Below are 15,073 nucleotides of genomic sequence, written 5' to 3' on the forward strand. Positions count from 1 at the left end.
CAGCATGTTAACCCCAAAGAGCTCTAATTTTAAAACATTCATTTACAGGATGTGGGCGTCGCTGGCTGGACCAGCATTTATCGCCCAACCCTAATTGCCCTTTGAGATGACAATGTTCAGCCGACTTCTTGAACCGCTGTCCATATGGCGTAGGTACGCCCACCATGCTGTTAGGGAGAACATCAGTGTTCATTAGCTTTACCTAGACCCTATATAGATTGAAGGCACCTACAATCACTATTATCCTTGTTACACAGTAGGAAATCACCAAGGCTCCCGGGGCAGCATTTTCCAAACCCACAATGTCTACCAGCTAGAAGGACAAAAGGGCAGCAGACACATGGGAACACCTATACCTGTAGTAATTTAGCCAGGTACCAGTTCCCTGTCAAAAACCCTTTACTGTGTATAAACGGGTGGATCTGCACCCTCAGCTTACTGCTAAACACTCTACATCTCGGGACATACAGCCCTGGCCCCAGTTCAGCAGCAAGTTTAAGCACCCCTGCTCCATTGGGTGGGGTTCTGCTCACTCAATAAGGAGGCTCATACTTCCCAAAGCCCACAGGAAGATCTCTCAATAATTGCCACGTCCTTCATGACTTAGGTCCATGTCTCCCCCACCATGAGGGGTCCTTTCCACTGCTGAACAGTTGGTTGAATGTCCATCGAAAAGGAGGGGTTTGGTAGGGGAAGATGGGCCAGGCAACATAAACCAAATAGGGGACTTTTGTTTCCAGAGGGAGCATCGCAGGATCACCTTTGTAGGTCCCTCCTCAGGTTCTATTTCAGCCTCCGCCTCTGAGTCCATACCTTCACTATCTAAAGGGTTGAATGCAAAAATCGATTTCGGGTCGAGGGCTGAATTTTCATGGAACTTGCGCAGGCACGGTGTCCCTGGCTCTGAGATGGTCCAAGTTCTGCTTTGTGGGGGTCTTACCCTGGATCTGACCTTGTAAGATACTGGTCCCATTTTCTCCATAACAATCCTAGGAACCCAAACAGGGGACCATTCCCAAAAGTTTCACACACGAACCAGATCAACCATTGCAAAAGTTCTTTGTCCTTGCAGAATCATTATTTCTTTTCTGGTTTTCCTATTGGTACTCCACCCTCCCCACCAAGTTTAGGAATCGTGCACCCAATTTAGTCCAAAGCTGTGGTGCCATGAATAGCTCCGCTGGGGTAACAACTCTTGTTGTGTGGGGTGTGGTCCTGTAATCAAACATAAACCGTGCCAGTTTAATCTCCACAGATGCCCCTCGTTATTTCTTCACACCAGATTTGATGGTTTGAACCGCCCATTTGGCAATGGGTGATAAGGTGTAGTGTGGACACATCAGGTACCATTGGAGAACATGGAGTTCTGGAATCACCACTGTTCCATTATCGGAAACCAGGACCTCCAGTATTCCATTTGCGCTGAGGTTTTGCCACAATTTCTGCAATCTGAGTGGTAACGGAGCTCGTTTGGTGCATCTCTAACCACTTGGGAGTGTGCGTCTACCATGATTAAAAGCATGGAACCCATCAAGGGGCCTGCAAAGTCCACATGCATACGCACCCATGGCATGCCAGGCCACACCTTTTCTGATTTAATTTTCGTTTGTCAGATAGCCGCCCAAGGCTGAAATTGAACCTAGGTCCCTGGCGCTGTGAGGGTGCAGTGCTAACCACTGTGCCACATCCAGGGTTTATGGCTAGACAGTCTATACCTCGGGATCTACGGTCTGGGTTCAGTAACAGGTTTACAAGCTCTCACTCTGTGCTTCTTATTGAACGAGTCTCCACTACAACTTTTGCTGGCCTATAAACAACTCCCACCAACGTTGGTTGTCCCCTGCTACTTCCTAACTCCAACCAAACAGCTTTTAACATCTCATTCTTCCAAATCTAAAGGTCCTCTCTCACTAATGCACTGATCTCATTCCTTATTAACTGCGCTACTCCACCTCCTTTTCCTCTTTGCCCGTACTTGCTGAGCATCCTTCAATATTCAGTTCCCAGCCTTGGTCACCCTGCAGTCGCGTCTCTATCATGACAATCAGATCATACCTGCCCACTTTAGTCTGTGCCACCCATTCTCCGACTTTGTCGAGAATGCGGCGTACATTCGGATAGAGTATGTTTAACTTCACCGCAGTGTTAATGTAAGTCTACTTGTGACACTAATAAATAAACTTAAAAAACGTATCACCAAGGAGCCTTTTATTTGTTCCGTGGAGTGACTGCATGAGGTCTGCATCAAAGGCCGTTCTTAAGTTTAATTCTTGCTTCTTTTACATTCACAATATCAATTTATTTTTTATATTCAAAACATGATGGAACATGGGCGTCACAGGCTTGGCCTGATATTTATTGCCCATCCCTAATTGCCCTTGGGAAGGCAGAGGTGAGCTGCATTCATGAACTATCTAGCAACCTCAATGGTTGTGCCTTCAGCTGCCTAGGCCTCAAGCTACAAATGATCTAAGCTTCGCTTTCCTCCTTTAAGATGCTCCTCAAAACCTACATCTTTGACCAAGCTTAATCATAGAATTCCTATTGTGCAGAAGATGGTCATTTGGCCCATCGAGCCTGCATCGACAACAATCCCAAACAGGGCCTATCCTGTAACCCCGCGTATTTACCCTGCTAATCCCCCAGACACTAAGGGACAATTTAACATGACCAATCAACCTAACGTGCACACCTTCAGGGTGCGAGAGGAAACCACAGCATCCGGAGGAAACCAGTACAAAAGGCACACAGACACGGGGAAAATGTTCAAACTCCACACAGACAGTCACCCAAGGCCAGAATTAACCCCTGGTCCCTGGTGCTGTGAGGCAGCAGTGCTAACCACTGTACCAGCATGACACCATACTTCTCGTCATCTGGTCTAACATGCAGCTAATCCTGTGATGCACGTTGGTACATCTTATTTTGTTAAGGGTGCTTTGACAAAGACAAATTGCTGCCGTTAATTCCACCAAAGCAATTCACTCGAGTTTTCTGAGAATGTTGGTGCTGAATTGCCCAAACCCAAAAGGAAACGTGAAAAAGCTGTGCGAACAGTTTTGAGATTTGTGTAGTGTGAGGTTTTCTGAAATCAGGAAGTGACTTCTCAGACCGCTTCTGACGATTTCATGTTAAAAGTGAAGCATTTATTAAAATAAACAAACAAATTACACTTAAGCATGAGAACAGCTTGACATAGTTAAAAGTAGTTTTATAAACCTTTCCGAACAGACCTTAGCTGAAATAACTCAGAGCTAAATTCCCCTTTGAAAGGCAACAGTTCTTATAAATTTTCTGATCTATACAATACTGGTAATTTTACCACACAGTGCCCTAAAACACTTAGAATCATAGAACCCTACAGTGCAAAGAGGGGCCATCTGGCCCATTGAGTCTGCACTGACCACAATCCCACCCAGGCCCTGCCCCCATATCCCTACACATTTACCTGCCAATCCCACTAACCTACGTGTCTCAGGTCACTAAGGGGTAATTTTAGCATGGCCAATCAATCCAACCCGCACATCTTTGGACTTGGGGAATTCTGAGAGTGTGACAGGTCTGGCCTTACCTTTTGTAAGATCCCATCAGCAACCATAATGTTTTCTTTGAGATCTCAGCAGTTAACACCCATAGCCACACACACAAGCTTCCGTGTTGTCTTAAATACGTGTTCCCTTTAGATTTTATCCTCTATTGTTTCCTACAGTACTTTAAAAATTTCTTTTCTCAGAATTGGTCAAACTTTTAGTAAATTTATCCTATTCCTCCTCATCTATCTATTTGAAATACAATAGCCAACTTCAATCCACCTCTTTATTGGCCTAGAGCAAACTCTCCTGGCACACTCAATTCATCAACATATCAGGCCACTTGCCTTCATATCTTACGTACAGATGTTTGACCGTTGCAGACTTTGTCTCAATCCCCAGAAGCTTGTTTTCCGATGTATACAATATGACAAGTGATATTCCAAAAACAAGAAATATTAAAACTCCTTTTCCTTGGCACCTAAGAAGGTGATTGCATTTGCCACTAGTAGCTGGGCAAAGGTGCTATAAGTATTTTTTCCTTTCTATTCTTTCATGTGTCACACACTAAGCCCCCACAGATGCAAGAGGTTTAAATAGCTTGTGATAAACCATTAGTGAATCTTACGTTGGTTCTAAGTCAAGATTACCCTGTACCATCATCGTGCCTGCAAATTGACTCGGACCACCTTGGGAATTGAGTGAATGACATTTAGCCTATGATGTTCTTGTGAAGCCAGATCTGGACTTCCACCAAGGAGTGCAGCAGCCACAAAGTGCATATAAATCATATGACAACATGCTTGGGAGGAATAGGTGAATTTGGGTCAAAAAAAAAAAATGCAACCTCTGAGGTTTCCCCGAGCTTCACTTCAGTTGTAAACTAATAGGTTATGATTGATGATTGCCACGGCAGGGCAGACCTGAAGGATTGAATTTGCCTGGTTCCACTCCTAATTCCTATGTTCCTATTAGCCAACATTTCCATCATTGGTATAATCGGGTGATAGAAGGCTCCTTGGCTGTTCTTCCTATAGCAATTCCAATCTTCCTACTTGGGTGAGAAAATCTGGGGGAAATGACGATCTTATAGAAACTTACAAGATTATGAAGGAAATAGATGAGAAAGAAGCAGGGAGATTATTTCCATGGCGGGTGAAATCAGAACTCAGGCCTCAAAATAAGGGGGAGCAGATTTAGGACTGAGTTGAGGAGGAACTTCTTCACACAGAGTTGTGAATCTATGGAATTCCCTGCCCAGTGAAGCACTTGAGGCCACCTCATTGAATGTTTTTAAGGCAAGGATAGATAAAATTTTGAATAGTGAAGGGAATTAAGGGTTATGGTGAGCAGACGGGTAACTGGAGCTGAGTCCATAAAAAGATCAGCCATGATCTTACTGAATGGCAGATCAGGCTCAAGGGGCCAGATGGCCTATTCCTACTCCTAGTTATGTTCTTATTAAGACTTACCACCGCATCCAAGAATTCAATACATCTCTTTAATTCTAATCGGGTCTCACAGAACTGCCTGAAAAGGTTCCTTCCAATTGGTTGCTTGTCACAAAGATTGTAGTAATCCCTTTCTGGAAAAAAAAAAGCAAAGTGGTTTATTAACCTCAGGAGCACAGAAGCCACAGCATAAAATCAATGTGATATCGGTAGCTTGCATCTTACAAATCTATGGGAAGCTGAACATGTGGGACGATAATGGTTATCCAGATAATATAAATCTCCACAACAAGTTTTCCACGAAATTAACCAGCTTGAGTCGAGATGGTACCACTCAAGCATGTTCTTTGCTCCCTTCCTTCCTCATCCAGCTTCTTTAAGGATTTAGTTACAGGAACCCTCTTCTTTCACACAAGGGTGGGTACCAACTTAAAATCTGGAACCCTCTCCCTCCCAAAAAAGGTGCCAAGTCAGTCAAAAATTGCAAAATTGAGACTGATAGATTCTTCTTCAGGCCAGGGGCATTAGGGGGCATGGGAGTAACTGGCCATGGGCTCCTCCAACAGTCCCTTCCAAACACACCTCAAGGACAAGAGCAACAGATGTGTGGGAAACCTGCAAGTTCCCATCCAAGTGACACATCATCCTGACTTCCAGTCAAATCTCCGTTGCCCTCCTCATCACAGAGTCAAAAATCAATAAACACAGTGGTATCAATGCCACGAGGACAGCAGTGACTCAGGACGGTGAATAACCAAACTTTCTCCAGGGCAAATAGGAATAGTGATAAATGCTGGTCCTGCTCATATCCAACAAATAAACAAAAGACAAATTTGGATAAAGAAATTAATCTGGAGAAGTAAATAGTCAACATCTTTTCCAAAAGGTAGTAGAGTCTAAAGGTGAGAGGGGAGAGATACAAAAGGGTCCACAGGGGCAATTTTTTCACACACAGAGTGGTGAGTGTCTGGAACAAGCCAAAGGTAGTAGTAGAAGCAGGTACAGTTTTGACTTTCAAAAAACATTTAGACGGTTACATGGGTAAGATGGGTATAGAGAGATATGGGCAATTGGGACTAGCTTAGTGGTAAAAACTGGAAAGCATGGACAAATGGGGCCAAAGGGCCTGTTTCCATGCTGTACCTTCTATAACAGCAATGATCTAATCGAATGGTCGATGTCCTTGTGATATTATCACTAGACTATTCATCCAGAAACCCAGCTAACATTCTGGGGACCCGTGTTTGAATCTCACCATGGCAGATGGTGGAATTTGAATTCAATAAAAACATCTGAAATTAAGAATCTATTGATGATCGTGAAACCATTGTCGAAGAAACCAATTTGGTTCTTAATGTCCTTTTAGGGAAGGAAATCTGCCATCCTTACCTGGTCTGTTCTACACGTGACTCCAGAGCCACAGCAACGTGGTTGACTCTCAACTGTCCTCCAAGCACAGCTAGGGATGGGCAATAAATGTTGGCCAGCCAGTGACGCCCATGTCCCATGAGTGAATTAAAAGAAAAGGTTGGATGGCCTACCATCAAGCTGATCAGGTTAACATTGCAGGCATAACTCTTCTTTCTAATGCGAATGAACCAGTTTAGCACTTTCTGGAATCTAAAAAAATACTTATAGTCCCGAGGCCATCAATTTTCCTTTCTGACAGATATAACTGTATCACTGGAGGCAGTTCTTTTGATCTCCACACCTCCATTAGGAGGGGACTTTTGTTTGCCATACTTAATTAAATCTTAAAATGTCAACAGCGCCCCCCAACACCTCTCCAAAGGCACCCAGGTCTTGCATCCACATCTGGATCAAGATTGTAATGAGACCCCAAGACACTTCTCCCAGATTAATTTTGGTCTATATGCTCTACCCAGCCATAACCAGATGAACTTGAAGGAAACCACAGTCATAACCACACAATTTTGAAGGGAACCTCCCAATAAAAATTTCCACGAGGAAATTTATAAATGCTCGTTAGGCTTCATCTGGAATACTGAGTCCAATTCTGGGTGTCATACTTGAGGAAGAATTTGAAGACGTTGAAGAAAGGACAAAGGAGATTCCCAAGAAAGGAAGGCTGGGAGGAAGGAGACCTGATAGAGGTATTCAAGGTCCTGAAGGTATGGACAGAGTAAACAGTGGGAAAATTTCCCACTCAAGAGCATCAAGAAACAGGAGTGATGGGAGAAAGAGAAAAATCATCCAGAGCGATGCTGAAAATCTGAAAACAGAAGATGTTGGATTATCTCAGTGGGTCAGGCAGCATCTGTGAAGAGGGAACTAGTGTTAACATTTTGAGTCCATATGACTCATTTCAGAGCTTAAGAGGGATAGAAATTTGATGGAGGTGGTTGGATAGAAGAAAAGGTCAGCGATAAGTCAGAGACAAGGAGAGATCAATGGAGGTATCACGGACATGAGACAAATGAAGTGTTAATTGTAGCATTAAAGACTAAAGTAGGTGCTGAGGGTGGCATAAAAGGTTAAAAGTGTTAATAGGAGAACAAAGTTCAATGCTCAGTGAAAGCAAAACCAAAGAACAAGTGACAGATGGCCCAGTGGGAGGAGGGGTATAGTGGTGCTTTGCACTGGGACAAAAGAAAAGGCTAGGTCAAGAAAGAGAAGGTCAGTCAAAAGGTTGTTGAACTCAATGTTGAGTCCTGAGGGATGTAGCGTGCCTAACCAGAAGATGAGATGTTGTTCCTCTAGTTTATATTGGGCTTCGTTGGAGCTTTGCATCAGGCCAAGGATGGATATGTGGACAGGAGTGAAAGATAGTGAATTGAAATGGCAAACAGCAGGAAGGTTGGGGTCATGCTTGTGGACTGATTGAAAGCGTTCTGCAAAGTGGTCGCCCAAGCTGCATTTAGGGAGACCACATCTTTATAAAGTTCATTCATGAGATGTGGGGAGCACTCACTGGCCAGGTCAGGAACTGAGCAACCTGCTCTCCCATTTCAGATGGCACTCGAGTCCAACAACACTGCTGAGTAACATGTAGGCCAGACCAGGTAAAGATGGCAGATTTCCTTCCCAAAAGGACATCAGCCAACAATTGACAATGGAACTTTAATTCCAGATTTTTACTGAATTTAAATTTCACCATCTGCCGTGGTGGGATTTGAACCCAAGTCCTGGGTTCTCTGGAATTCTAGTTCAGTGACAGTATCACTGTGCCATGATCTAACCAAATGGCGGAGCAGGCTCAGGGGATCAAATGGCCCATTCCTGCTCCTAATTCACATGTTTGCACCCCATGTCCTGACTTTACTGCCACCATTCTTGACCTAATGAACTACTCTTATGTATTTTCAAATCAATTGGAGCTTTTACAAGGATGTTGCCTGGACTTTTACAAGGATGTTGCCTGGACTGGGAGGCATGCCTTATGAAGTTAGGTTGAGGGAGCTGGGACTCTTTTCCCTGGAGAGACGAAGGTTGAGAGGCGACCTGATAGAAGTTTACAAAATGTTGAGAGGAATAGATAGGGTGGACTCTCAGAGGCTATTTCCCCGGGTTGAAATGGTCGCTACGAGAGGACACAGATTTAAGATGCGGGGAGGGAGGTTCAGAAGTGATGTTAGGGGTAAGTTTTTCACTCAGAGGTTGGTGAGTGAATGGAATCGGCTGCCGTCAGTGGTGGTGGAGGCGAACTCGCTGGGGTCTTTTAAAAGACTCCTGGATGAGTATATGGGGTTTAATGAGATTGAGGGTTATAGATAGGTCTGTAGGTTGGTAGGTGATGATGTGATCGGCGCAACTTGTGGGCCGAAGGGCCTGTTTGTGCTGTAGTGTTCTATGTTCTATGTTCTATGTTCTCTAGATTGACTCAGAATCCCTACAGTACAGAAGGATGCCATCAAGCCTGTACCACCCAGGTCTTCTCCCCATAACACCATGTATTTACCCTGCTAATCCCCCTGCCACTAAGGAGCAATGTAACATGTCCAATCATCCTAACCTACACATTTTTGGAGTGAGGGAGGAAACCAACGCAGACACGGGGAGAACATGCAAACTCTACACAGACGGTGACCCAAGGCCGGAATCGAACCCGGGTCCCTGGCGCTGAGAGTGCTAACCACTGTGCAGCCTGGGACTCCTTGAAATCCAATTGGCTGCTGCATTTCCTACAATACAACAGTAGCTATACTTCAATACTACTCAATTAGTCGCAAGCCGCTTCGAGATGTTCAGCAGGTAGTGAAAGGAAGACGCAACAGAGAAATGTAAGTCTTTGTAACGACTGTCATCACCTCACAAAGCTTGCTCCTCAGTATTGCTCAACCATTGTTTAGACAATCCCCGGAGGTTATCTGGAGTGTGTGCTCTGATGGTGACAGAATTCTCTGAAGTATATGGAGCACGCATTGGATGTTGACACCCATACTTTTCAAAAAAAACATCTATATGAGATTACATCACATATTTACCATCTCCTGTTCATATTCCGCCCCAGTGATCTCTGGGACTCCTTTCACCACATCAGGAGTCAGACTGGGATTTACAAAATTTCTCCCCCCTCCATTGATGTTTTTTTAAAAATCTTTCTTCATTTCTATTGGGTGGGGAGAACGTCTACGGCTACGAAATTAGGTTAATGGACCCAGTAAGAAGTCTCACAACACCAGGTTAAAGTCCAACAGGTTTATTTGGTAGCATGAATTTTCATCGGGTTAAACCATTAATGGACCTGTTTGTGTGCCCATATTAGTCCTCAAAAGATTCTAACTTCCTCCCAACCGCACTCTCTGGGTTACAATGCTAGATAAATTTAAATAAACTTGATATTTTATGGCCCTTTCTCACTCAGCATCAGGGCAAGATTTTTTTTGACTGCCCCTGCTTTATCTGAAATTGATTCCAATTTTTATAGCACCCATTTTCACTCTATACGCACTTCGGAAAGCCATTGTAGAACTCCATTAGTGCAAGCAAGTTCCCATTCGAGCCTTTAATCAGATTGAACGCCTCTTTCTGTTCATTCATACACTCATTGCAGGGGTGGCACGCTGGCACAGTGATTAGCACTGCTGCCTCACAGTGCCAGGTGACCTGGGTTCAATTCCTGGCTTGGGTCACTGTCTGTGCAGAGTCTGCACATTGTCCCCATGTCTGGGTGGGTTTCCTCCAGGTTCCTCCCACAGTCCGACAGACATGCTGCTTAGGTGCATTGGCCATGATAAATTCTCTGTGTACCCGAACAGGCACCGGAGTTTGGGACTAGGGGATTCTCAGTGAGTTCACTGCAGTGTTAACATAGCTCTATTTGTGACACCAAGAAATAAACTTCTAAACTCAACGTGAAGGAAACCACAGACCAGACTGGCACCAGATCACAGAACAGTGACCACTTCCGCTAAATCCCTCTCTCATTTGCATTTTGTACCAAACGTAAAGAATAACTGTCTTTATCCTCCAAAACAAAACAAGGAATTCCTTTGTGTGTGTGTGTGTGTGTGTGTGTGTGTGTGTGTGTGTGTGTGTGTGTGTGTGTGTGTGTGTGTGTGTGTGTGTGTGTGGGGGGGGGGGGGGGGGGGGAAGAGCCTTTGGGGTGTTTGGGATGTGACAAGATATTACATCGATAGGAACTTAGTTACAGGAGGAGCCTCTTGATTACATTCCGCCACGATCATCGCTAATCTGTGTTGTGGCCCTATTTAGAATAAAGAACAGTACGGCAGAGGAACAGCCTCTTCGGGGTATAAAGTCAATGTTTTATACAACTGTAACATAATTTGTCAACTTTCATACTCGGTGCCCCGGCTGATGAAGGCAAGCATGCCATATGCTTTCTTCACCACCTTTTCCACCTGAGCTGCCACTTTTAAGGATCTGTGGACCTGTACTCCCAGAGCTCTCTGCGTGTCTGTGCTCCTGACATTTATTTTATAACTCCCACCTGAACTGGATCTATCAAAATGCATCGCCTCGCATTTCCCAGCCTGTATTCTGCCATATTCTCTGACGGTCTTTATCACTATCTGCAATTCTGCCAATCTTAAGATTATCTGCAAATTTGTTAATCAAATCAAGTCTTCCAAGTCAATTATATATATTACAAATAGCACCAATCCCAATAGTTACAGATCTCCATTCAGAAAAACTCTCTTCCACCGCTACCACTAGACTTCAAATCCTCCTGTACCCTAGCAGAAACCCACTGATCTTAGATTTCTAATTACCAATCGAGCCCCTTGGCTATTGTTGGACCTGCACTAATTCAGTTAAGTGGAGAATATTCCATCACACTCCTGACTTGTGCCTTGTAGATGTTGGACAAGCTTTAGGGAGTCAGGAGGTGAGTTACTCGCTGCAGGATTCCTAGCCTCTGACCTGCTCAAGCAGCAGTATTTATATGCCTAGTCCAGTTCAGTTTCTGGTCAATGGTAACCCCTATCAACATCCTGGGGCTACAAACTTTCCTTAGACAGAACAGACTCAAGGGACTGAATGGTCGTGTTTCTAAATGCAGCTATTCTTCAACAATAATCAATGAAAAAAAACAGATTGCAGTGGAGCTGGTGGCCTAGTGGTAATGTCACTGGATTGGTAATCAAGAGACCCAGTGAAATGCTTTGGGGACATGGGTTTAAATCCCACCCAATGGAAATTAAATACAATTCATAAAATCTGGAATTGAAAGCTAATTTCAGTAGTGACGACCATTAAACTATCGATTGACAATAAAAACCCATCTGGTTCATTAACGTCCTTTAGGGAAGGAAATCTGCAGTCCTCACCTGGTCTGGCCTACAGATAACTCCAGAGCCACAGCAACGTGGTTGACTTTTAACTGCCCTCGGGGAAATGTCTTCGTAAGCCACTCAGTTCAAGGGCAATTAGGGATGGGCAACAAACACTGGCCTGGTCAGTGATGCCCACATCCCATGAAAGTATAAAGAAAAATAACGCTTGTTATTTGTGGGAATTTGCTGTAATAGCAACTCCTTGACTGTGAAACAGAATGAGGCGCGCTGCTGGCATGATTGGTGCTATTTAAATGCCAGTGTGTTCATTCCTTATAACGCTGCAATAGACTGTTTGATTAATAACATCAGTCTCCCTTTCCCCACTCCACAATATCCCTCCTGAACAGATCGTAACCGGGAATGTCTTTGTCCAAATGGATGACGCATTTCCTCCACCACTACAGCAATGCCAAACCCACTGTCTCATAAATCAGCAGTCAGTCAAGAGTTTTGGTATATTTTGCCCAAATAAGAATTTAAAAACCAATACAGACTGAAAGTGGTTTATGAACCTCATTTTTGGCTTAATTAATTTCCAAGTGGTCACAAGAAGCTACATTTCCTCCCAGTTTATTTACTCTTATATAAATATCCTCAAGTCCCACACTCCCCATTAATTTACCCCCAGTTTCCATTCTAAATTAAGGCTTATTAATATTTTTGTGTGAAATGAAATGCAATCGAAATGCACATTTTCAGACTTGTTAATTTTGTACAGTGGATCCCTGGGCTAACCCTTTTCCTGTCAGCTGATTTACAGATAGGTTTTTGTTGAAACTATGATCTTTTGTTGGGATACAGTAAGCAGATTTCACAACGTGAACACAGAACGCCCAAGCTACGCTCTCCTATCGCAGGGACCACAAACGCGGTAAATAAAGAGAGAATCACAGCACCGAAACACACTGCAGACCAGGTCTCTAAAAGGTATCAGTGCTCCAGAGTGCTGGGTCACAAATAAAAATATCAATGCGCTTCACCCCACACGCTGGCAGTGATTAGCACTGCTGCCTCACAGTGCCAGGTGACCTGAGTTCAATTCCTGGCTCGGGTCACTGTCTGTGTGGAGTCTGCACATTCTCCCCATATCTGCGTGGGTTTCCTCCCACATTCTGAAAGACATGCTGGTTAGGTGCATTGACCCAGAGAGGTGCCAGAGTGTGGTGATTTGGGGAATTTCACAATAACTTCATTGCAGTGTTAACGTAAGCCTTACTTGTGACTAATAAATGAACTATACTTTTAGTTTAGTAACAGAAGGCCCCGGCAGAAGTGGGAATGAAGCTATGGGCGTTTGAAGGAAATAAACTTGCACAGCCGCAGGGATCGAAGCGGGAGCAGCACGGTGGCACAGTGGTTAGCACTGCCGCCTCACAGCACCAGGGACCCAGGTTCAATTCCAGCCGTGGGTTACTGTCTGTGCGGAGTTTGCACATCCCCCTCGTGCCTGCATGGGTTTCTTCCTGGTGCTCCTGTTTCCTCCCTCAGTCTGAAACGTGTGCAGGTCAGGCGGAATGGCCTTGCTAAATTGCCCCTCAGTGCCCTAAGATGTGTGGGCTAGGGGAACTAGCAGGGTAAATGGGTGGGGTTGTAGGGATAGGGCAGGAGGTGGGCCTGGGGAAGATACTACGTCGGAGAGTCCATGCAGTCGCAATGGCCAAATGGCATCCTTTTGCGGGGGGGGGGGGGGGGATTGGGATTAAACAAGTTGTTCTATGATGAGCTAGCATGGATTTGATGGAACAAGTAGCCATAATGATTCTACAGGCAGGTAATACTTGTTTCCACTGCAGGCTCGGCTTGTCGCCTAACATTCTGGTAAAATGACAATATTCCTGTAGCTAAATCTGCAAACACACTCATTTTAAAAGAACATTCAACCTGAAAGGGAGATGGTGGCCTGGTGGAAATGACACTAGTAATTCATAAGAACATAAGGACATAAGAACATAAGAAATAGGAGCAGGAGTAGGCCATCTGGCCCTTCGAGCCTGCCCCGCCATTCAATAAGATCATGGCTGATCTGTCGTGGCTCAGTTCCACTTTCCCGCCCTCTCCCCATAACCCTTAATCCCCTCTCTTATCAAAAACCCATCAACCCGCTTCTTAAAAATATTTAGCGAGGCAGCCTCCACCACTTCAACGGGCAGAGAATTCCAGAGATTCACCACCCTTTGAGTGAAGAAGTTCCTCCTCAACTCCGTTCTGAACCGCCCCCCCTTTATCTTGAGGCTGTGCCCCCTAGTCCTACTGTCTTTTTTGAGCGGGAAGAGTCTTTCCACCTCTATCCTATCCATCCCATTCATCATCTTATACGTCTCAATGAGATCTCCCCTCATTCTTCTAAAATTCCGGCTGCACTCACTCGAGAACCGCAAAATCCCACCCAAGATCAATGGACCTCTGCATAATCCACCCCCGCCTACGATTCCCGTGGTGAGTGGGATGGGAAAAATCCCCCCGTAGCGGTTTACAGCACAGACAAAAAAGGTCCTCTGGGCCATCATGCCTGCACCAGCCATCAAACACCTATCTATTCTAATCCCATTTTCCATTTAAATGCTTCTTAACTGTTAAGGGTTCCCGCCTCTACTACCTTTTCAGGTAGTGAGTTCCAGATTCCCACTACCCTCTGGGGCAAAGTTTTCTCCTCAAATCTCTGCCCCCTGGTTACTGACCTCTCTTGATGTAAATTGGCTGCCACTTTGCCAGCAACACAACAGTGACTACATTTCTGAAATATTTAATTGGTTGCAAAGGGCTTTGGGACAAGACAAGGTTGTGCAAGGAAGACGGATGTTCTTTCGTTAAAGGGAGCTGGGGAGTGATTTCCCCCAAAGCAGTTTTCCTAAGGTGAGCACAGGTTCCTCCCTCTTTACCCACCACCATCCCTCAGCTCACCCCCAAGAAACTACAAAAGGTCATGAACGTAGCCCAATCCAACTCAGGGGAGAAGTTCCTTCCTGTTCACCCTATCTCTATCCCTCATTATTTTGTACATTTCGATCAGATTCTTCTCGGCCTTCTCTGCTCGGAGGAAAACAACCTCAGCTTATCCAGTCTCTCTTCATAGCTGAAACGCTCCAGCACCCTGGCGAATCTCCTCTGCACCCTCTCCAACGCAATCACATCCTTCCTATAATGTGCTGACCAGAACTGCACACAGTACTCTAGCTGCGGCCCAACGAGCGTTTTATACAGCTCCATCATAACTCCCCTGCTGTTATATTTTATGCCCGAGTTAATAAAGACAAGTATTCAGTTCCTGAAGTCTAAATGCCTGTCTTTCTTTCACATCCCTTGATAATAATCCTCAATCCCAAGCATA

The 15,073-nt window shown here is 44.7% G+C and overlaps 1 protein-coding gene across 1 annotated transcript in view; it reads right to left on the bottom strand.

Moving 5' to 3' along the window:
• The window catches only part of LOC145343317 (G protein-coupled receptor kinase 5-like), a 129,432-nt gene that overhangs the window by 43,771 nt on the left and 70,588 nt on the right, over window positions 1-15,073 (bottom strand). Inside the window, exon 3 of the mRNA XM_080189505.1 lies at window positions 5,003-5,115. Within this exon, the coding sequence (XP_080045631.1) occupies window positions 5,003-5,115 (113 nt within the window). The remainder of the gene's footprint in view (window positions 1-5,002; window positions 5,116-15,073) is intronic.

This window comes from Carcharhinus amblyrhynchos, chromosome 5 (assembly GCF_965287045.1).
Source record: "Carcharhinus amblyrhynchos chromosome 5, sCarAmb.v2.hapA, whole genome shotgun sequence".
NCBI classification, from domain to species: Eukaryota; Metazoa; Chordata; class Chondrichthyes; order Carcharhiniformes; family Carcharhinidae; genus Carcharhinus; species Carcharhinus amblyrhynchos.